Here is a 23,478-nt window from a genome sequence, read left to right as displayed (position 1 = left end):
AAAGTGGCATGTATGTTTCTCTCCACTTTCTCTTTTATCCTCACAACAACCCTGAGGGGATGGATCTGGTCCCAGGTCACCACTAGGGCCTGAATGTTATTTTCAGTCTTGAGATGTGTTTGTTCTTGATCTAGTTCGGAAGTCCTGATTCCGGTACGTGCAGGTACACGTGTCCACAGATGTGTTCTGTGGGGCCCATAGTCCACCCCTACCCCCTATTGAAAGTGGGCTTGAAATAAGCACCCTGCAGTACATCTAATAGAAAGAATAGGTAGTGCTGTGTGCTGTGTGGCCATGCAGTTTCTCCAGCTTGTAGAGGAGCCCATAGGTCCCAAAAGATTGGCAACCCCTTACCTAATTGCTTTTAATTATCGGATTATTGTTCTTTATTATTTTTGTCATTTTTTTATTTTTATATCCATTTAGCAGCTAAGAGTATCTCCACTGGAGGGGAGAAAGTGGGATATGATTAGCCAAGCGGTGTGTTGCAGCAGCTCACAGTTCATCAGAAAGCACAAACAACACTTTAAATGCACCAGTGTTGCTCTTTGAAAGTTAACCTTTGTTTCTGTGCGAGCCTGTAAGAATTCCAATGGATTGCAGCATGGCAGGTTTGCAGAGGAAGATATCCAGTTCTGGCAATGATGAGTCCATTGACAGGTCAAGAGGATGTATAATAGGTCCAGACAAATGTTCTGGGGCAGAGAGAAAGGACAGGCAGCTAAAAGGCAAAACAAGGGCAGTCAGAGGCAGGTTTTTCAGTACCCCGGACAGAGCTGATAAGCTGTGTTGACAAGAGATCACCACCCAAAATATGCTTCCTATTGACTATACGAAGGAGCTTTATGTTGAAATATGGCAAATTGAACATGCAATAGAATCAGTTTTATCTGGATCTCTCACCTGTGGAAATATAAACTGGATTTATTCTTAAAAGGCATCCTTCCTCCCTTCCCCCCCCCACAAAAACCCCCACAACCCTGTAGAAGTTTGGAACTGTAAAAACATCACCCAGATCTATGAGACGTAGGGCTGGATAAACCTGTCAAAGTTGATTTCTCTCATATTCCCATTTTTCTCTCATATTCATATTCCCATTTTTATTTTAACAGCCCCAAACAATCTTGATAGGCCAGTGGGTTAACAGAACATGGATGCTCTTATGCTGGTGTCTATATGTAGACATAGTTATTCAGTCATTGATCCCTGGTCAGTTACTTCTGGTCTAGAAGGAAGGGCAAGGCCACCAAAGGAGGCAGGGTTACAACTGCACTAGAAGAGCAACAGGAGCAGTAAATCCCCTCAAGAGGAAGTTCCTCTTCAATACTTCCTGTTGCTACTGCCTCTGATCATAGTGATGCAGTGCAGCAACCTTATAAATGCATGTAAAAGTCTTCCTAAACATAGTTCTACAGCACCTTTCTGAACCTCTTTGGCTTGGTTTCTCACTTCACGTTCCATCTCATAGTGGTTTAATTTTCACTATTTTGTATCTTTTGAGTTTCTTGAATCATTACCTGTGACCTACTTAAAGTCATACATGTAAAGAACATATCTACCCAGTCATCACCATGCCCATTGCCATCTCCATCTAGTGTTTGTTTATGAAGCATAAAAGTTGGAGGAGGTAGAACAATAAGCTTCTTGTGGAAAGCTTGAAGGGCCTGGAATCCTAACATTATTTCCATACCAGACCTTTGACCCTCCCGCATTCTTGCCACGCTAACCCTGTCATCCCCAGACAAGTCTACATAAATGGTGTAAACCAATGATGCATACATTTCTTAATTATAGGTGATATTTCCACAGCCGTGCTATTTAAAGGTCTACCAGGCTATCAAGATGCCAACTGCAGTACTGTAATGAGATGGCAAGACTGGAATTCGTTTATTTTGGTTGCACCATGCAGCCCAAAATTTCTTTCAGACTTGGTAGAAGCATCAGGAGTGATGTTCAAAAGGTTTTTGAACAATAACACTGAACAGATTGCATACCTTCCCAAATTTGACAGTGGAATATTAATTAACGTAAACAAGTAAAGTAAGGAAGGAGGTTTTGGTATGTTCACAAAACAACCCTTCATGGAACCATGCTCTGCCAATTTTTTTTTAGATGTTAATTTGAAAAATGCATATTTAGTACAATGAACAATACATTTTTGCAAGTGTTATAATTATCTGTTTTTGTGGTCACAACTTGCTTCCATAGAGTTCAGATTTTCAGTATACAATAGGGAATGGACTCAAATACCTGCCAGTCCAACTTCCAGGGGTGTAGTGTGACCTCTGAAGTCCAATTCCCACTGCAACATCTCACTTCAAAAGTCATGGGGTCCCATAGAGCAACATCCGTCATAGAGCAAAGAGCTTATAATCAGAAAAGGAAGTCTGAATATCCCTAATATGTGCATGGAAATGCTGGGATAGGTACACAAACATATTGCTAGGTGGCTCTTTCTGTTGGGATTTTATGCAACCGATACTGCTAGTGTGATTAGTATAAATCACATGAGATGTCTGAGAAGAGTGTGAGAACAGAAGACTGTCTTATCTCTTCTGTCTGAGCGTGTTTTTGTACTGTACTTTCACTTTTGCAGTATGCAACAGTTGTTCTGCCAGAGCTTGGAGAACACAGACGTGATTATGGATTGTCTGTATAGAATGTAAATAAAATGTAGTTTATATTTACAGATGTTTCTTTCTTCTTGCTGTATGATGCTAGAATACTTGTGTGCACTTTTCATAAGAAAAGTGGAGTTGAAGGGACGTACCATTCCAGAGACGTGCCTACCGGGAGATGCTTAGAGTTCCTGGGTGGTCACCGTCTCCCCAAGAGCGTTTTTCTAACACTTGCATGTAAAATGCCTGGAAACCACTTTTAAGAAACTAAGACATCTTAAGATCTGTGCTCCATTCTACTTTAGTAGCAATAGCATAGCTATCCAAGTGAAGCAGCTGCTTCAGGCAGCAACTGCTTGGGTGGGTGGGTGTGGCAAAAAGCAGCAGTCAGTTGTTGGAAGATTATAGTTGTGTGTGCTGCATGGTTTGCCCTAAGTTGCCCTACTGCCTTCAAGTGCAGTGAAAGACCCATCACCACCAGTACTGGAAGATTCAGTTGCCAACCAGATCAGCTTTCGTACATGCCAAGTTACAGGGAACCAGACAGAGGACCTTCTCAGTAGTAGCGCCCTCCCTGTGGAATGCCCTCCCACCAGATGTCAAAGAGAACAACTAGCAGACTTTTAGAAGACATCTGAAGGCAGCCCTGTTTAGGGAAGCTTTTAATGTTTGATGTATTATGGTATTTTAATATTTTGTTGGAAGCCGCCCAGAGTGGCTGGGGAAGCCCAGCCAGATGGGTGGGGTAAAAATATTATTATTATTATTATTATTATTATTATTATTATTATTATTATTATTGGAGGGGGTGCCATCTTGTCCTTTGCCTCAGTCAGCAAAATGAGCCTTGGGGCAGCCCTGAGCAGAACAAACACAGAGCACAGAGTATCCAGAATTCACCATTTGGGAACTGAGACAAGATATTAGTAATTTCATTTCCTTCCGGTCATTAAAAAAAAATCTGGAAATGTGTATTTTCACGTCACAAGTGGGTTTGCAAGGTACTGAAGATGAGAATTCGCAGTCAATCAGAAATAAGCAACCCGTTGTCCTTTCACGGAATCTAAAAATGTATGAATGTGTACAGATATGGTCATGTCTCCATTTTGTATTATATAGCACTTCCATTTCTTCAAAAAGCTGCACACTCTGGTGGACTAATCACTTGCAAAACAATAGGCCAGTTGTGAGAGAAAAATCTGCACAGGGCCAAACCATGTTACAATAACCACTTGTATTTTGAAGAAAGAAAAACAAAGCAGTCACAGGATCCAATGTGGGATTTACTCCTGATCAGAACTGGGCCTGTGGCAGTTTCTTGAAGAATATCACCCTGGCTGCTATGTGCTCCAGAAGGTGCGGCTTGTGGTAAGCAACTGATGACACAATTGTGCTAGTAGCAAACTGGTTTGAGCCAATTTGTATCACTTGTTCTGTGTATGAAACAAAACAAAACAAAAACCTAAGCCTCACTGCAGTTGTGTAGACTGCTTGTTAAAAACATTGACATACATGCATCAATGTCAACAAAGCACCATGCTCTTGATTGACTCCACATAGTTTATTAGAATTTCAAACTTTTTTCATAATACAGCACTATATAACAATTAACATGAAATTGCATTTCATCAGGAGCATCTATGACCAAACAGTGCAAAACTCAAGCTGAGAACATACTTTGCACAACATCAGACAGGGGTGAGGTTACTTTTTGTTTTCCCTTAGCTCTGAGGCAAATGAGTTACCGTAAATTCACAGGATGGAACTATCTGTCAATGGAAGAATATTTGGGGGTTCAGGAGAAATAGGTATTTGTAGTTGAAAACAAGGTCACAGTTTATTCACCCCCTGCCCATATTAAGTATCTTCCCTTAACTTCAGTCTGGTCATTCCTCCTTTTCCCTGCTCCTGATTCATCAAAAAAATTGCCCAGTGGGGAACTCCAGTCACCATATAAGCATTACAAGCAATGTAGTTGGCTCTGCAGCCTTCTAATTTGCTTGCAGTTCTCTGTATCAGGGTCAGTGTAGTAGGACCTCTTATTAACTTCAGTATAGACTTCAAAGGCATTACTGCAGTTTTAAATTTCCTAAACCTGCTGGAGATTCTGCTTTGTGCTTTACAATTCACACAATAAATTTACCCACATATGCTGACAACAAAACCTAACAGCCCCAGTGCAGAGAATTAATGTGTATAGCAGAAGACATGTAGCTTCATTGATCTTCACAGAACATTCATGTCTGGAGAGTTACATGCCTCTTTTAGCTTCTATTAGTTCTCATGGGGGACAGTTGCTGGGCATAAGGAATCCCAGATTCAGACTGAGCACTCCTCATACATTCCCCAAAACAAGTCTTTATTGTGAGGAGCTCCTGAGAAGTCTCTCTCAGTATCCATCTAGTCGTGGCGGGTGACATGACAACTGGGTGCTCCCCATAGCTGTCCAAGTTCCATGGGCAACTTGCAGGTTTACCTACTTCCACAGAGAGGAAACCGTCTTCTGAGCACTAACTGGGGGCTCTGGATTAGGAGTGATGTCCAAAATGGCCACGATAATCCAAGGCACAACAATTTATGACTCAAGTTTCCAAACTCCATGTTGTTTTTCAAACACAATTCTCATGCGTGTTTTGATTTCTGAACCATTAAGCTGTTCTGTTTCCAAATGTTACAAGTTAATACAATAGTAAGAACCAGAACAAATCTGAAATATAAAAATAAACAAATGTCCAGTTTTGACATTTGAAATTGCTCCAAATGTCAGAGAAATTCTATGCATGTTTGCTCAGAAAATTAGTTCCTGCTGTTTTTAATGAGACTTCTTAATGAGTTTGTTTAGGATTAGTCTTTGACTTTCACAACTTTGAACTTCAAAACTAGGTAAACTGAATGTTCCAGAGCACTGAGTAACTTTTCAACTTTCTTTAGTTCAGCTTTCTCACCTCAAAGAGGTACAAATAGAAATAACAGTTTAACATTTCTAAATTCTGAGCAGATTGAAATTTGATATTTAATTCTAATTAATCAGATTCAAACCCTGCTGAAATGTTGGTTCCAATAATGGAAAATACATACTGTCTCACAAAAGCCCAATCGTGTAAAGCACATGATCCAAGAAAAGATCACATGGGCATAAAAATCCACCACTGAAACAGAACATTCACACATGAGATTATCATAACAATTACATTCTGAAGATTTCACAGGCAAACTGGTAGGTTTAGGAACAGCACAAAAAGTGACAAACTCTAAACAAATCCCCAAAACACCACAGTTCTCTTATGAGATTGCTCCATAATCAAAACAGACATTACAAACAAAAATATTTTTACTTCTTGTTCATTTGCAGGTAGTTAGCCCTATGGAGTAAGATACAGAATTGGATAGATAAGACCATTGAAGACTTGGCACACAAAACAGTACAAAGCAAGAGAAGAGGCCAGGGATTCACACAGAATGTAGACAGGCCATTGGTTCTTCTAATTCTGATTTCCCCCTTTTTAAAATAATTATTGGTTGTCACTGAAGAACACAATTTATGTGGTGACTATTTAATCAAAGTCAAGCACAAATATAGGCTGATGTCCCTTCCGTCTAAGTTAGGTGGGATAATTCTAACCATTTATCCTAACTCCCAGATTTTGGCACAAAACTCAGTGACTTGTTTTTGTTTATATAGCTGGTTTTCCGGAAATGTTTTATGCTCATGAAACAGAAAACATACTGTGGATTTCATGCTGGTAGGAAATGCAGTTCTTCAATTGTCCTCAAGGATAGGAATAGAAAAGTGTGAGAAACTTCCACTGAGCTCTCACTCAATTGCACTCAATGTGAATCAGTTTGGCTGGATACACCATAAGATGATTGATCAGTCTCCGTGGCTGGAGTTAATTTTTATCTTTTCTGTTCAAAATTAAAATTACTGGACACATGAACCTGGGTTGCTGGTCTCACTCCCAACCACTTCTGGAGGGCGAGGATATAAATTATATACCCAGGTTCATGTGCCCAGTAATTTTAATTTTGAACAGAAAAGAGAAAAAAATTGTTTCCTTTCAGCACTTCTCAATATCAAGGGTATTACTCAACGACTATTTGCACTCGCATTCTGCAGTTCCATTGAAATCAATATACCTACAAAAAGCTTGTGTGGTCACTGAGTCACTTCCTAACGGAGATTATCTTACACTGAGAGATACCTGACATAATATGAAAAGCATATTTGCAGCAGGCAGCGTCATGTGGCTGATTCACTGAAGATGCATCTCGTTTTCTCCTTATCATGTGAGGCAACCCTGAGAAAAGAAACTTGGGAAGGACAAAGATTATGTGGCTAAGTTCAAAAAAGTGTGTCATGATAAGTCCCACAGAACCCTCCACCCACTATGTATTAGCCGTCAATGGATAATGTAGCCTGTCCACAAAGTCTTTAAAACTCCTGGCCCCAGATAGGATACTTATTGCTACCCCCATTGCTCAGCCTGGGGTCCATTCATTTGCATTGGTAGCCTAGTCTTCACAAATGAAATCAAGGCTCAGAAAAGAGGTCTCCAAGTGAAACTCAGAGACTATGGCTATAGTAGATATATGTAGTAACAAATGGGTCATGGATACAGGAAAGTGCCCATTTAGAGCAGAACAACTTGGGAATGTTATGGTGCTGCCTTTTTCCTAGTCTCATGCCCTCAAACAAAAATATAATTGCTCCAATCCAGCAAAGGCAATCTGTGCACACAGAAGTAGGTTTGTGTGTGCAGGTCGCTTTCTGCATTCGTCCACGGAGGACTCCAAGGAGGGGTTGACTGTGCAGGGTTAAAAATAATCTGTAGCCCTTGCACAGACACATGTTACATGTTGGATCAGGATAATGCGCATCACCACTTGCTAAATGGATGGTTAGCTCTGTCTGTGCCATCTGATCTTTGCACACTGGAGCATGCTGCTCACAGCTGACCAAGACATTTGGGTGCCTTACAAACTCAACACATACAGACACAATGTAAACAAGCAATTTGCCACCCTGGTAGGGCATCCAAAAGTTGCTTTCTCGGGCAACCAACTCCCTCTGCCTAATGGAAAGACTGGCCCAGATGCAGCTTATTGCTCTGTGCAAGGGTCCCTGGAGAGGGGCAGCCAATTTAAAACAGTAGAATGCTTAAAATGGCATATACCTAGCCAAGATCCATGCTGTAAACACACATGACCCCACACCAGAAAGCTGCTCTGCTGTTTTGGGCGCCTGGGAAATGGCGTCTCATCTTCACAGAATCATAGAGTTGGAAGGGACCCCAAGGGTCCTCTAGTCCAACCCCTTGCAGTGCAGGAATCTCACTCTGTTCTGTATATTTGAAGCAAGACAAGTTCTGTGGATATTTTTGATGCAGGCAATGAGACCTAGTGTGGTTTTTACACCTGCTTCGAGACTAACTCCACACAGCCTTACCAAAACACTTACCCCCACCTTGTGCTAGAAACTACCCTCACTCACACTAGAAGCGTCCTCAGGCAGCCACTCACAATAAAACACATACCACCTTATGCAATGCGCTATGCTCAAATTCAGCAGCTGCTGACAAAGCATGCCACACATTTTCAAGTGAGAGCGATCTCCGGTTGGCTGTGTGGTTTCATTGTGAGCAGACTGGGACGGAAATCCAATGAAGGAGTAAGCATCTTTCCAGCAAGATTCCAAGTTCCTGTGCAGTTGTCAGGGACTATGGCACTGAATGAGATCATGGAAGCAACGGAATGTATCCAAGTGTATGAGAAGGCAGCACTTGACAGGCAAGGAAAGTATGGAATGTAGAGAAGAACTATGTTCTACAAAACTATGGTGTGGGAGTGAATGCATTCCAATGAGGCATCCAATGTATAGACATGTCTCTGTAATTGGGGGGTGATGTAGACATTAACAGTATGTGCTACCTTAACATGGAATGTACACACATGAGTACGGTAGAGAAGCAAAGGCACATGTCCCTAACATGAAATGTATACTGGTGAAACTGATGTCCACTAGACTAGTACTTCACAGTGGAACAGATGTGTTAACACAGCACGACATACTCTGCCAACAAGGGAATGAAACATACTCTACAGTCAGAACTGATGCCCTGAAACGAAGGTGAGAGATAATAAGGATACAGTAAAACCAGCTATGAGAATACCCATCATGTCATAGGTCCTATATTCTGCCAATATTATCAGTATGCACACTATTAAATTAGCAGAGGTTCCTGCCCATTTTCACATGCATTAATGTTTTCATACAGTACTTTGGTAACATATCCCTAAAGGAAGTGTGGATCAAAGTGCAAACACTGTGTGGATAGAGAGCATATCTACTGCATAACCCCACACAACGGAGCTCCAGAAGCAACGTATAGAAATTAGAACTGCAGTGTGACTGCCTCTAGCTCTGTAGCTTTTGGTGTGGATGCAGAAAGGTAGGTTGTGTGATGGTGTTTCACAGTTTTCAGTCTGGCTGACAATCTAGAAAGTACAGTGCTAAACAGGGGACTCCTGATCAGACCACTTTAAAAGATTGCAGCAGCAGAGGATTGTGAAATGCAAGCTTTTCGCATGACAGCATTCTGGATCCTCTAAGTATACAGAAGTGCAGACGATCCAACATCTAGAAACAAATTCCCCAATCATGGAGAAATAAAAGCAATTCTTTAACGGTAATTAATCTGCACAGACTTTTAAAAGTGAAATCTGAGTGAGTGAGTTCAGAGCCAGACAGGCGCTTGTGTGCAGTGAAACAATCTGAAATCAAAATATATACAACTTGGCTAGTAATGAGTCCTACTGCATATCTGAGCTCAGTGTTGGGAATGAGAATAGAATTCAGTCTGAGCAATCAATTTGGGGTTTTTGCCTCACCCAAGAGACTCTAAATAAAGTAATGAAATGGTGTCTGTTGTGAGGTTTGTGAGATGGGCACTTGTCCAGGAGGCACTCGACCAAAATACACAGGTCATGCAGAAATATTGCTTTCTTATACTTAAGAGGTCTAAAGCTCACGTACAGGTGTGACCACTCCTAGCAAGGTAACAAGAGCTCTTTATATATGGAGGATAAAAAATATCAAGTGATGGGGTGATGAACAAATTCAAAAACCAGAAGGTCTAAGTTGATATGAGTCTACAGGCCTTGTCTAAATAGCAAAAAGGAACACTTCATTATCAGAGACTCAAGCAAGGAGTGGTTTGACCACATCACTTGCAGAAGTGCTAAGCAAGCCAGAGTGTGCACAGTAATTTGTAACTTCAGGTGGGGATGGCTTTCTTCTAGATACTTCCAACACATCTATGCAAGAAGAATACTAGACTTCAGGCACCCCAAATGCAAGGTTGTCTCGTATCATCAGTGTTTTCCGAAGGTCTCGTTCCATGATTGGCCTTTGTGTCCGCCACTTGTGCGCTTCCTGAAGTCCTGGCTCAAAGTAGTATATGCAAGCTCCAAAGCCCACCAAGATAAGAATGGAGATCATCAGATACATTGGCACAAACCAATCCAAGAAATGAGGCATGATTGCTAGAAAAAGAAAGGTAAACATATGCAGTTGGTATTGGTTGATGAGTATCAAAATCACTGTCAAACATATATATATTTATATAGACACTAGTGCAGCAGCCATGGGTGCCAGCGTATTTCCTATGACAACCACAGAAGGTCTCAGTAAATATTTCCTCAAAAATCCACAATGCATGAGAAGGTTTGCCCTCCTTGTTCAGTTCCTGTTTGCATTGGTTCAGCCCTTCTTACATTGAACATGAACCCTTAGACATGCCCACATTGGAGAGGTGCACTCTGTGAGCAAGTACAGCAGTAGCTGATGTAAGGTGCCTTTCTTCCATGGATGGGAGGGTGGTAAGGAACATGCCCACACAATTTTATGACCCTGTCTTTTCTCTCTCTCTTTTGGATGTGGCAGCCATTTTGTATTATGCTATGGCCCCACACAGCTCTTATGTGACTGGTACCCATTGTACTTTCTCAAATTCCTAATGTGCTCTCTAGCCCCTGCTATCCCACTAGGCTGATTGCAACTTTTGATAGCCCACTTTTTTCTTTCTCCTTTAATCCATGCCTCTTTTAATATATTGTCTCTTTTAATGCAGTATAATTATACTATGATTCCAAAGAATAATGCAAGTCTACTAAATCCACACAATAGCTTACCTTGAGCAACTGATTTTTTCCTCTCTCAGATTGCTTGTTAAGAAGTGCTTTGTAAAGGTGCTATACCCCTGAGAGAGAAAATTGAGGAATAACAAATCATAATAAAGCAAGCCAATATGCACATATTTCCTTTTTCTTTTGGCAGCATTTGGATTTTTTAAATTAAAATATTTTATCCAAGGCAGCTAATATCCAGATAGAAACAATGATAACCTAATAATAAAAACACTAACAGTATAGTATAAAACAACAAATAGGTGACGACAACAACAGTACTCCAGTCCAAATGTCTGTTTACAAAGTAACATATTTGGCGCTTGCCAACGCTGTGAAAATGCTTTTTAAAAACGTTTTGAAAAATACCTTGAATTTGGCATGGCTCACTGTTGCCATCTAGTGTCACATTTGTATATTGCACTTCACAACACATTTAAAACGTTTTACAGTGGTACCTCGGGTTAAGTGCTTAATTCAATCCGGAGGTCCGTTCTTAACCTGAAGCACCACTTTAGCTAATGGGGCCGCCTGCTGCCGCTGCGCCGCTGGAGCCAGATTTCTGTTCTTATTCTGAAGCAAAGTTCTTAACCTGAAGCACTATTTCTGGGTTAGCGGAGTGTGTAACCTGAAGCGTATGTAACCTGAAGGGTATGTAACCCGAGGTACCACTGTAGTCAAGTTGGTATCTTTAGGAATTTAGTGTCATGATTTAGAACCTAGCCTTCTGCTCCATTGTGTTCTGTTTCCTCTGTAAACCTGCCAGACTGGGCTTTACCTCAAGGTTGAAGTACCGGCCTCCCTGAGTTGTCAGCTGATCCCACAGGCCAACTCCTGCTTTCTCCTTGCTTCTTAACTCTCATCTATGTGTTGCCATGAGTAGCAGTGCATAGTCCTGGTGCCTTTGCCACTCAACCTACAACCTAACCCTGAAAGTTTCCTCTGGAAACTCTGGCCCCTCTGATCCTGATCTGCCTCATCCAGAACTCAGTCTAGTTTGATCAATGCAGCAGCTACCAATAACCTGAAGCTGGTCCCTACTGAGAGCTAAAACTAGCCCCTACAACAAAGCCTTGCCACATGTTCCCACACATCATTTTGCACACAGCAGGGCGGCTAGATAACAAGGCTTATTTTGTTGATTGGATGGCAAAGTCACCTTCAAATGGTACTAACTGGTCCCAGACTGTTGACTTCACCCCCCCCCCTTTTATTCCAGCCATACCTCAACTGATAACACATTTTCCTCAACTCTATATTCCACTACTTTTCCACTTCCTAGACCCGCTAGCCATTCAATATAGATGAGCTCCATTTCCTGCTTTTTTCAGCTTCTTTCCTTTTTTCACTCAGGCTGCATCCAGTTGGCAGCTTCTGCCACCACTGACAAGTTAGCACTAAACTGTTGAACCTGAAGTACAGAAGATGTACCAAGTAGGGTGGGATAGTTGCACTACAGTCATTATTTTCAACCGTGCAGCCACTGCTGACCCTGTTAGATCCCAGCCTGTCATGTGGACCTGCAGTGATCTGCATGAGAAGACACACAGTCCTGTATGGCACTCAAAAATCCTCTGTCTGCAGGTGGCCTTAATTCATTATTCAATCATTCTTTGCTTCTAATATTGACTATAGCAATGACATATTTTGTGAATCCACTGATTCCTTCCCATTTTATCTCACATAATTTGGTTCTTTATTATCTTAACCACTCCGTCTTCATCCCTAGCTGAAACAAAATGTTTAAAATATATATAACTGCATTTCCTCACAATCATTTCTTGTCCTCTCCTCCGACTCTGTGCTGTCCTTGCATCTTTCTGTTCCTCCCTTTTTTGTTTTTCTAATGCAAACTGTATGAATCCTCTTCCCCAGCTTTTTGGTTACTCCGTGAACCAATATGCTGCTGCTAGATAAAACAATAACTAACCAACAATGCTTCAAATTTGATGGATGAAGGAAGGAGCATTTCAGTACTTTCCACCACTGCTTTCTCTTACCTATTCAACCCCGTTCAGCCACTCCCTAGCCACTACGGCAGCATCAGAGAGAGCCAAGGATGAGACCAGACCTATATTTCCAAATCTGGTCCTGACCTCTAAAACAGAAGATGCTCCAAGGATCCTTCTCTGCCCTCCCACGCAGAAGTTGCAGCAGAGGGGTGGGGAGGGACTGCTCTACAGTGTCTCCCCTTCTCAAACATGTGTCTGATATGTGGAGAAGCATCAAAAGCATTCTGCTTTACTGTCCTTCTCCTTGTGGGATCCTTGGTGTGGAAGGCTAAGCTACTCTGCATCAGGGATGATGTACTGCAACACTGCTCCCATTAAGGTAGGAAGTAAAAGCTTGAGCTCAGGGTCATGACTGGAGAGGCAATTAGAACCCCATACCAGAAAGGAGGAAATGTTGCACCTTCTCAACTACATTTCAGATACTTGCAGTCCATGTATTTAGTCCCACAGAACTCAATGGGAGCATTTCAGAGCTACACATACATTCCAACTGTCCCTTTTTGCCAGAGATAGTCCCTATTTTTCTGGTATCTGCAATCCACTGTCCCTATTTTGACTCTATTTTGGAACTTCAGGGTTTGGTTAATATAAGCTGCTAGAGTTATTAGGAGTCGCTCTTCAAAGTACAGCTCTCTCCCTGGGGTCTCAAGGGTATATCGGTCAATGCATGTGAAGACATTTCAATGATTTTTAGGGGCAAATCTTTCTGGATAACTTCACAGGATAACTTTCAGCTCATCATTACATGAATATGCAGCATGCAAAAAGAGTATCCAGCAATTTGGGGTGCAGCATGGGCAATGAACCTTGGTATAAGAACTAGGAAGTTACAAGCAGAGGCGTAGCAAGGTCAGGTGGTACCCGGTGTGAAATTTTTTTGGTCAAACCGCCCACCCCCCACCCCCATCGGCAGCTTGGGGTAGGCTTGGGAGTGGCAGGTGAGAAAAGTGCCGAATGTCACCCCCTGGGGCGGTGACACCCGGGGCGGTCCGCACCCCCCTTCCTACGCCTCTGGTTACAAGCATATTCTCATTTGAGAGGGCACTTCTATCTCTCATTTAGACTTCAGAAGTAATGCCCCAATTTCATTTAGAGCTGATCATGGCAGCAGATTTTTTTATTTAAACCAGGCACAAAAGTGCCCTGTTTCACATACTCTGGCAACATATTGCCATAATTGTACAGAGGCCAAATCCATTAGGCAAAACACTGGCAGATATTTAAAAAAATATATAAAGTTATATAAAACTGTGTACTCCATAAAGCAGATGGCAGCAAGCAACTTCTGGGTTACTTTTGCTGATGCATCTTGAATGAGCAGAGGTGAGAAGGGAAGAGATGCCACATGACTAGAACTTGTTTTCCCTACCCCTTATTACTACAGCAAAATTGAGTAATATATTCCAAGGAAGGAGTCTTCAAAAAGGGCACACAGAAATGAAATGACAGAGGTCACAAACGTATAAATGACAAATGGCAGGCTCCCTATTATTGAGAAGTGACAAAGTCACTTGCAGTCACAGATGCAGCTGCTAATGTTAGTTGTTCTTGCATAGATCTGGGAAACTTCAGCTTAATGACAATGGTGACACATTTGTAGTCTTTGGACAATCTAATCCCAGTGGTTTCACAAATGTTAAACAGTTCTGGTGGAACACGGATCAGTTCCCATGGTGTGGAACAGATATCCCCTAAATTTACTCTACGGCTAGGCACAAAAAGGAAAGAACAGAACCAACACACAGCTTTCCCATAGCTGCCGAAACTATCTAGTAGGATCCAAAAATCTACCACATCAAACAACTCTTAACAGGTCAAAAAGAAAAATGTAGGATCTCTTTTCCCTACCAGTTTCCAGACAAAAATACGCCAGCCTCAACTAGAAATTAACCCAACCCATGCCAACTCAACCAAACTAGCAAGGATAGGCCTTGGTTTCATATGGTGAGTCTCACAATCCTTAAAAGACATCCTTAAAGTGCATCTACTGAGAGAGATTCAAGCAAAGGGAAGAAACAGGTGCCATTGACACCTCATACCAGAGTGGAATATAATAGCCAGTCATATGATGAGTAATTTTAATAAATAAATATCCAGTGAATCCTCAGATGCTCGTAAATGTTGCATTAACTTTGATAGGCAAAGATCCTATCCACCTTTTTTATCCTTCTCCTTTACTGCCACAAGCCTAATCACTTTTGCTCAGAAGTCTCAGAGACATAATTGTGACTTATTCCTTAGTGCGCTTAGACTGCAGCCACATAGATTAAAAATCAGCAATACCCAGTAGAACTGGGACTATATTGACCCCAAATAGGGTTATTCAAATTCCTTTAAAAATCCACAAACCTTATTTATCTTCTCCATTCAGTCTCTTGCATCTCCCCATTTTTTTCATATGTGATATCTGCAGTCTGCATATGTCTGTTTTGAGATTCTGTTTATTTTATGCTAGTTTATGAAATTAAATGTTGTTAAAATGGTATGAGGAACTGAAAGTAAAACTTCACCTGCCTAAAATCACTGCACTTCTGCAAAAGAATAAGGACAGCACAGCCTAAGATTGTTGTTGTAGACTTTATATAAAATCATCATTAGGTCAGCCTTGTAGAACACTATTCACACTCATACTTATGCATGGTGGGTTTTTTATATTATTCTTATTTACACCACTTATAGAGCTTTATGATCAAGTGGTCTATACTTTTTTCTAGATAAAATAAATACATTTAAGTCCCATGGTACACATCTATATCCTCCTCTCATCCAGTCTCTATCACAGAACATGTCATGCCTCTCCATCACTGAAGGTTTTAAAGAAAAGTCTAGCTTCTTCTCTTCTTTAGAAAAGGATTTTCTTCTATGGGCTTGGTCAGAACAAATGACCCATGTGCTCCCTTCCATACCTCAATTTCCATGGCTCTGTTTTTCTTCACAGTGCCCAAATAAACGAAGATGTATTACATATAGACATAATTCAAAGGAGATCCCTAAACACAAGAAGTCATGCATGTATAATACCGGGCACGGTGCATCACCTACCTCGATCCACATACATGCTTCATTCAGACTACTGCTCTGTGATCTGTTGTTACCCAGAACAGAACAGTAGCATTCCGCTCATCTGATGCTGCTCTCTGCTGTATGGGTCAGAGGAAGGGACAAAGTGCTTCTCCAATGGAATGCAGTCCAAGCACGTCAAAGTGTCAGAGCAGTCAATAGCATGGACAGAAATGAAGTGCTGCTTGCCCTGCATGTACGCATGCTCATGTATGCAATTGTAAATGACACACAGTCAAGCTCACTGCCTCATCATCTGAAGCTGCCGAGGACTGCTTCCCCGCTCCCCCCCCCCCATTGCTCGCATAAATGGATCAGCTTTGGATTCTTTCCATCTTGCTCCCATTTTGGTGGCCCCCTCCCTTTCACCCTCACAAAAGAGGCAAGACCTTCCCCAACCAATCAAAACACCACAGCCAGACTATCAGCTGTTGTCATAGCAACAAGCCTAGAAAGATCTCCAGTGCACGTGGTACAGAGAATATGCAAGCAGAATTGGGAGAGAGATAGATGCTCTAAGCGGATAAATGTTTGCAAATACAGTATAGTGATGTGTGAGCATCAACAGAGACACATATTATGCCCACCCCAGCAACACTTAAAGTTGCCACTTTTGACTCCATGCTTTTCCAAACACCTGTAAACAGGTTTCTGCATGTGCATCACTTACTTGAACAGGAACCACACCCCATAAACTAATGCACATTAGATCTGCATCTGGTGCTACATTGTTTTCAATGGGATGGATTCTGATATTCATTCTATTGACCATCCTTGTGTATATTTTGACACAACTAGTTATGTATAAGTATATATTTTTAACCGAAGCTAGTGCAAACAAATCAGGGCAATAATCCTGGCAGAAAATTATGGGCATGATCCACATTACAGAGTGAGAAGTGAGTATGGAGGACAGGAAATCAGCAGTGAAGATGTGGTTGGGCATGGAGAATGCTGGCAAGAAAAGGGATTGGAGAATGCAGGGAATTTCTATCTTTTCCTCCCTTACTAAAGTCAGGAGTGTTGTAATGTAGCAGTGTTGTATGAGCATGAGCTCTGGGTTAGGAAACTGGGGGAAATCTTATTGGATGCCCCATGTGAAATGGGGATGATAGGGTTTTTTCCAGTTTGGTGAGCCCTTATCAGCCTTTGGGCCTCAATAAGAGATCCCACCTTGTAAGCTGCTAATACCAGTGATGCTTTTTTCTGGACGTTACCAAACATACTGCTAGTCCAATTGTCACCACAGGGGTTTCTGCAGAACATCTTGCCCTGAAGAGAGAAGTAGTTATAGCTTCTTCTAAAGAAGTGGGTATCCTCTCCATTTTGTTGCAACATTTTTAAAATCAAAGCTATTGTTGTAATGATCTTTTGTAAAGTGCCTTGTGATGTCTGCCTGAAATTCCTTAAATGATTATCAAATTGTGGAAGAAGATCAATATGTAGCACTGGGAAATGCATTCAGACTAGTTAGAAGCTGTGACCTAGATTGCACAATAGCATCCATTCAGGCAATAGCTCTAACTGCTTTATATAAATAGAGAAGTGACAAATGGGAGATAAAAGAAGACATCCCCCAATTTCTTTTATCTCCAAAATGTAGCATTGCACTTTTTAAAAAATTAAAATTCCCAGCAGCAGTTTCTGGTGATTTAATGTTTTATTTATTTTTTGTTCTCATACCTTTACAATGAGCCTATTTCAGAATAATTCTCAATGAACCCTAACTGAATCTGATGAAGAACAAAAATATTTCTAGAGTTCTTCCACTTCACTTGCAATTTGTCTAGCATTGGCAATGTGCTGAACTGTCAACCTTTGTTAGGATTTTAAAAAATGATGTCAGATTGCATTAACACACACAGCCTTTGCATGGTCTGTGCTTTATGGTATTTCAAAAAAGAAAAGCACACAGGATGTGGTCAAAACCAGTTACTGCCCACGATGCTGTTCATATTTTGTATTAGACCATTACATCATCTTCCCTCCACAGTAAAATAGACTATTATTAACAACAAAAAAGTCCTCAAGCACAAGAACAAGTTGGAAACATGTTATCCAAGTATAAAATGTTGCTAAATTGAGTTGTACTATGAAAGGAAACAGCAAACAAATTAGATTGCTTTGTCCTTGTAGCCACAAAAGGTTGATTGATTTTGAAGTCAGTATTTTTCCTGTTTAGTTGCTCATTTATCTATCAGCATCTGCTTACAAAGTTCTGCTGCACCATAAATATTAGTAATAAAAAAACTCCTTAGACATAGGAAATATGGAGAAAGGTTTGATCTTTCCATTTTTCATTTTCAAAACTGATTACAAAAAGCAAGCCATTGTGAACACAGCAATACTATATAACAGATTCTAAATTTTAAATATAAACAAACAGAACTATTGGAGAGATGGCATGAGTTACATACACACAAGTCTTAAACTTAAAACTATTAATTTTTGCTTCTTTGTAGGTCATTTAGCATAATTCTGTCAGGGTTTGAACATGAGAACCTAAAACGGAGACCTAGATATCTTTTCTATGGTAGGTGGGCTTATTGGCCACTGTTAAGTGTTCATGTCCAACCACAGTGCGGCCACATATTTCAGCAGGCAACATCTGAGCAACACAAGTGGCTTAATAACGGAAGTTTCCAACTTTTTTGGTGTGGCAACCCACAAGTCCAAATGTATGGAGAAGGAAACAGCTAAGGAGGTTTGTCTAATTAAAAGCGGTATATAAATGGTTCAACATACAGTAAATATATGTAGAAACCTCTTGCTCTCAGGTCCTGCTTGCAGACTTCCCATTCGGGCATCTGCTTGGCCACTATATGAACAAGATGCTGGACTAAATGAGCCACTGGCCTGATTCAGCAAGGCTCTTCCTTGGTTCATATATTGTGGTGAATGACCTAGATAGCTCTATCTGAAGAATGTGGGTGTTGTGGGGGTTCCAATATGAATTAGTGGCATAAGCCACCACTTATGGGATAAAGGTCTTGTCTGCTCAGCACCCATGATCTTCCATATTATTATTTATATAAACTCTTCCTTTCTCTGCCCAACCAGTAACTGGTTGGGAATCTGGGCATCTCCGCACTTTCCTGCCTTGCAGTTCCTCCTATACACCCCTCACTGTGGCCCTGGGATCCCCCTATATCCAAATGCACAAAGTGTGTGTGTGTTGTGGGAACTCCCCAGATCCCAGAAGCTGTCAACCAAGACATGCTTGAAAGAGACAAAAGCCACTCTCCTCCACAGAAAGAGCCGTACTAGTCACTCAAAACACCCTGTATGAGCCTGTTGTGGCAAACCATCATTTCGTCTGCAGCCAACCACCAGTTCCCAGCTGTATTTCAATGCTGTCCTGACGCATGTTAGTGAATGTTGGAAATGCTCAAGTCCTACACTTTTGTGTTTGCTTACATGAGTCAGTACAGCATCACAATACGCCAACAACACAGTTTTAAGAGTGATCATCATATCAGTTAAGGAGTGAAAGCAGTAATTACTTTGGGTTTACTTATAAAGCCTGCTACCCTTTTGCACAGGCTTTGCAACCTGCAGGTTGGAAAATACTGGCTTAATACAATGTCTGAGCAAAGAAATTTGGAACATGTGCTTTATCTCTATTTTTAGCCAGTTACCAGGCAGCAGAAGAGGGAGAGGAAAGAAATTGCCCAATTAAATCAATTTCCCTAGATGGGTGCAAACAAACCCCTGAACTTCTCCCCTGAGAAGACAAAAAAAATTAAATACCGGTAGATATATCATTAAAACAAACAATAGCGTTCATTCCCTAGGCATCTATAAGGTTTACATGAAAGGTTATAATAAACCTAACACTGCTGCAGAACCACTCCACACAAAATAAAAACAGTGTCGTTCCAGAGGCTACGTTTCTACAAATTTGCCTCCACCTTATTATTTTATTTAGAATGAGCGCTGCTAGGAAGCCTCTTTCACTAACACCCCAAGGCAAGACTCTCTCTTTATAGCCTCACACCCCGCCCCCTCCCTCACGAGCCTCTCACGAGCAATGACGTCACACAGCGCGCAGGTGCCAACGGCCACCCCCGCAAAGCGCCCTACATAAGACACCAGAAAAGAAAAGGTTTGCTGCCCGCGCGTGCGCCCTCTTCCCTCCAGCAGGGGAAGAGCCAAAACTCCGCATGCGCAGAGAAGACCGGACTCCGCAATGCATCTACTATTGAGGCCACACCCCCGACCTCCTTTTATAGCAGCGACGCGTATAAAGACGTTTTGGTGACGTAGTTACTGGCGGCAGTTTGAAACCTGAGGTCGCGTTCCTGTAATTGGTGATTATGGCGGCGTTGGCTGCCTTCGCCAAGCTCCCAGCAATCAACTCTGCCACTGTTTTGGTGCGTATTTATGAGACGGGGGGAGGGCGGCAACCGGGAGCGCAAACGGGCAGTTTCTTTTCGTTATTTCCCCGCTTGCTTTTGGCCGGGGCCCTGGTTGTTCTGACTTAGAAAAGTGAGCTCCCACCTCGGCCAATCAATACGACGCCTTAAGGTTTTTTTAGCCCGCCTTCCGGCTTCTCATTGGTTCCCTTGCTGCTTTCCCGTTGGTTTTCTATTTTGCTTTTGTTGTTGTTGTTTTGTCGTGTCCGACTCTTCGTGACCCCATGGACCAGAGCACGCCAGGCACTCCTGTCTTCTCCTGCCTCCCGCAGTTTGGTCAAACTCATGCTGGTAGCTTCGAGAACACTGTCCAACCATCCCGTCCTCTGTCGTCCCCTTCTCCTTGTGCCCTCCATCTTTCCCAACATCAGGGTCTTTTCCAGGGAGTCTTCTCTTCTCATGAAGTGGCCAAAGTATTGGAGCCTCAGCTTCAGGATCTGTCCTTCCAGTGAGCACTCAGGGATGGTTTCCGTGAGAATGGATAGGTTTGATCTTCTTGCAGTCCATGGGACTCTCAAGAGTCTCCTCCAGCACCATAATTCAAAAGCATCAATTCTTCAGCGATCAGCCTTCTTTACGGTCCAGCTCTCACTTCCATACATCACTACTGGGAAAGCCATAGCTTTAACTATACGGACTATTTTGCTTACTTCCATGCTTTGGTTCTCTACCGTCCCTAAACGGTAGAGTGCTTCTGTTGGCTTAGCTGCTGAGCTGCTTTGGGTGGAGGGTTCGAGTCCCAGGCCATGTACAGAGTTCATTTCCCCTCTCATTTCCCCATCAGTTCTTTCCCCTCTTGAGCTAGAAGGAAGGATGGATGAAATTTGAGCCCGTTATTTTAATATGTCAGACATGGAGTTCCTTAGGCTTGGTGATGGGAGCCACATCTGCTAAAGTTCTCCCATCCAGTGAAATGGTAAAGCTGAACCACTGTTGACTTGGGTAACTGAAGACCAGCCTTCGCCAACCTTGTGCCCTTCAGCTGCTTTGCACTACAACTCCCAGAAGGTCAGCGGTTCAAATCCCCATGACGGGGTGAGCTCCCATTGCTCTGTCCCAGCTCCTGCCAACCTTGCAGTTTGAAAGCACGCCAGTGCAAGCAGATAAATAGGTACCATTGTGGGGCGAAGGTAAACGGTATTTCCGTGCCCTCTGGTTTCCATCATGGTGTTCTATTGCTCCAGAAGCGGTTTAGTCATGCTAGCCACACGACCCAGAAAGCTGTCTGTTAACAAACACTGTCTCCCTCGGCCTGAAAGTGAGATGAGCACCGCAGCCCCATAGTCGCCATTGACTGGACTTAACCATCCAGGGGTCCTTTACCTTACAACTCCTATCATTCATTGCCAGCAAAACTGCAGCCCAAAACTTCCTGAGAGTGTCAGATCCCGGAAGGCAGCTTAAGACAAACAGAGAGTTGGGCATAGGGCAGGGGTTGGCAAGGTTTATCTTGCCTGGGCTGGATTGGTCCCGCGGAGATTCCTCTGTGTGCACCTGCAAATTCCTGCGTCTGCACAGATGTGATTTCCAGCGCCATGGAAGCAAGTACCCACACAGTGCTGCGCCGGTTTAGCACAGCGTGCAAGCAGGCAGCTCGGTTCAGGGGCGGCTCATGGGCCAGTCAAATGACCTCCGTGGGCTGCTTCCGGCCCATGGGCCTTAGGTTGCTGACCTCTGGCGTAGGGGCTGGACTTGAAAAATGAGGTGTGGAGGGAGATGGGGACTTTGGGGCAGGTAACTCGTTAATTGATCTCTTATTCATAATTCCTTTTTTTCTCAGCTGTTAGCCAAATTTTATTTTTCTTTAATAGTTGGTGGGAACAAATGAAGATTTCCAAGAGCAGCTAGCAGAGACAATGCTTAAGGAAAAAGAAGATTTTAAAATAAATATGTAAGTGGTGAGAGAACTTAAATTTCTCTCAAATCTGGAAACTACCGTTTGAAAGATACTAGTTTTTTGTTCTCCTTTCTGTTTTGAGGTTACTATGGAACACCATTGTTCTACGGTAGTGAACTGTTTTCTACTGCAAGGTTGTTATGATGATGGAGAAAGTGTTATGTTCTAAAACAAGCAGAATCTTACAACCCATTAATGGCCCTTGCAATACTGAGTTCTTTATTTTATTCATACATGTAGGAGCTCAGTTGCTTAGAGCAGTGTTTTTCAACCTTTTTTGGGCAAAGGCACACTTGTTTCATGAAAAAAATCACGAGGCACACCACCATTAGAAAATGTTAAAAAATTTAACTCTGTGCCTATATTGACTATATATAAAGTAATTCTCTTGAATAGGAATCAAATAAACACAAAGAAAGTATTCTATAATTACTTTATTATGAAATAGTAAGTAAACAGAAATATGAAAAATTATAAAATACTTTATTCAGTGCGCAACCTGGGCCTGTTTGGCTGAACACAAAGCTGATATTCTGGCTGGAATCGAACGTTGCGGACCGTTCTCTGCTCAGCGGGGATTGATCCGCTGATCCCTGCTGAGCCGGCGGATGACAGCTCCGTCTCCGCACTGTGTGCGGAGAGGGAGATGTCAGAGCCCCGCTGCTCTCTATGGGGAATCGGATGAGAGCGGACCGCCTGTCCGCTCTCATCCGATCCCATCCGATCTGATCCCCACCCAGGACGGATGGAAAATAGGGTGGACACAGTCTGGCGCCCGCCTAGTGGGCCAAAAATTGACATTTTTTAAAAAAAATCTTTCGAATTTTTCAATTTTTCCCACGGCACACCAGGCAACATCTTGCGGCACACTAGTGTGCCGTGGAACAGTGGTTGAAAAACACTGGGTTAGAGCAGCAAGGCTGCAGGTTCGATTCGCATATAGGATGGCTGCCTATTCCTGCATTGCAGGTGGTTGGACTAGATGATCCTCAGGGTCCCTTCCAATTTTACAATTCAATGTTTCTGTGTCTGTTTTCTGGGGCACAGTTCACTCTGGACTTGGCAGTGGTAGATACTCTCTTCAGTTTGGAGAGCCTAAAGTGTATAGCCTTCACTAATGTAATAGTGCTGTTGCATTGTTCAGCAGCTTGTAGAGTTAACACAGGCTTCCTTGGACCTCCAGATTTTTTTAGACTACAATTCCCATCATCCCTGACCACTGGTCCTGCTAGCTAGGGATCATGGGAGTTGTAGGCCAAAAACATCTGGAGGGCTGAGATTGAGGAAGCCTG

The 23,478-nt window shown here is 42.3% G+C and overlaps 2 protein-coding genes across 4 annotated transcripts in view; one reads left to right on the top strand and one right to left on the bottom strand.

Moving 5' to 3' along the window:
- Window positions 1–4,164: 4,164 nt before the first annotated feature.
- Window positions 4,165–16,200, bottom strand: SMIM45 (small integral membrane protein 45). 2 transcript variants are annotated; one of them, XM_083462727.1, is made up of 3 exons: window positions 15,857–16,200; window positions 10,809–10,876; window positions 4,165–10,160 (listed from the first exon to the last, which is right to left on the bottom strand). In XM_083462727.1, exon 3 carries the CDS (start codon window positions 10,153–10,155, stop codon window positions 9,949–9,951), a length of 207 nt encoding a protein of 68 aa, XP_083318853.1. In that variant the 5' UTR covers window positions 10,156–10,160; window positions 10,809–10,876; window positions 15,857–16,200; the 3' UTR covers window positions 4,165–9,948. The 2 variants fall into 2 exon arrangements, with proteins under 2 accessions (XP_083318853.1, XP_083318854.1); XM_083462728.1 differs by lacking the exon at window positions 15,857–16,200 and adding an exon at window positions 15,164–15,269.
- Window positions 16,201–19,943: 3,743 nt separating this feature from the next.
- CENPM (centromere protein M) overlaps window positions 19,944–23,478 on the top strand; it is a 7,274-nt gene continuing 3,739 nt past the window's right edge. The window contains exons 1-2 of one of the 2 annotated variants that reach the window (XM_083462714.1): window positions 19,944–20,247; window positions 22,101–22,180. In XM_083462714.1, the coding sequence (XP_083318840.1) occupies window positions 20,191–20,247; window positions 22,101–22,180 (137 nt within the window). In that variant the 5' untranslated portion in view covers window positions 19,944–20,190. The remainder of the gene's footprint in view (window positions 20,248–22,100; window positions 22,181–23,478) is intronic. The other variant, XM_083462715.1, reaches the window with a different exon arrangement.

The sequence above is a fragment of the Podarcis liolepis genome, assembly GCF_965112155.1.
Source record: "Podarcis liolepis genome assembly, chromosome: 10".
In the NCBI taxonomy this organism is placed as follows: domain Eukaryota; kingdom Metazoa; phylum Chordata; class Lepidosauria; order Squamata; family Lacertidae; genus Podarcis; species Podarcis liolepis.
Note: the sequence above shows the minus strand (reverse complement) of the source record. Positions and strands in the feature narration are given on the sequence as shown.

Excerpts from the sequence above, each read along its gene's own strand:
- SMIM45 (XM_083462727.1), bottom strand. The coding sequence starts at position 10,155 with ATGCCTCATTTCTTGGATTGGTTTGTGCCAATGTATCTGATGATCTCC.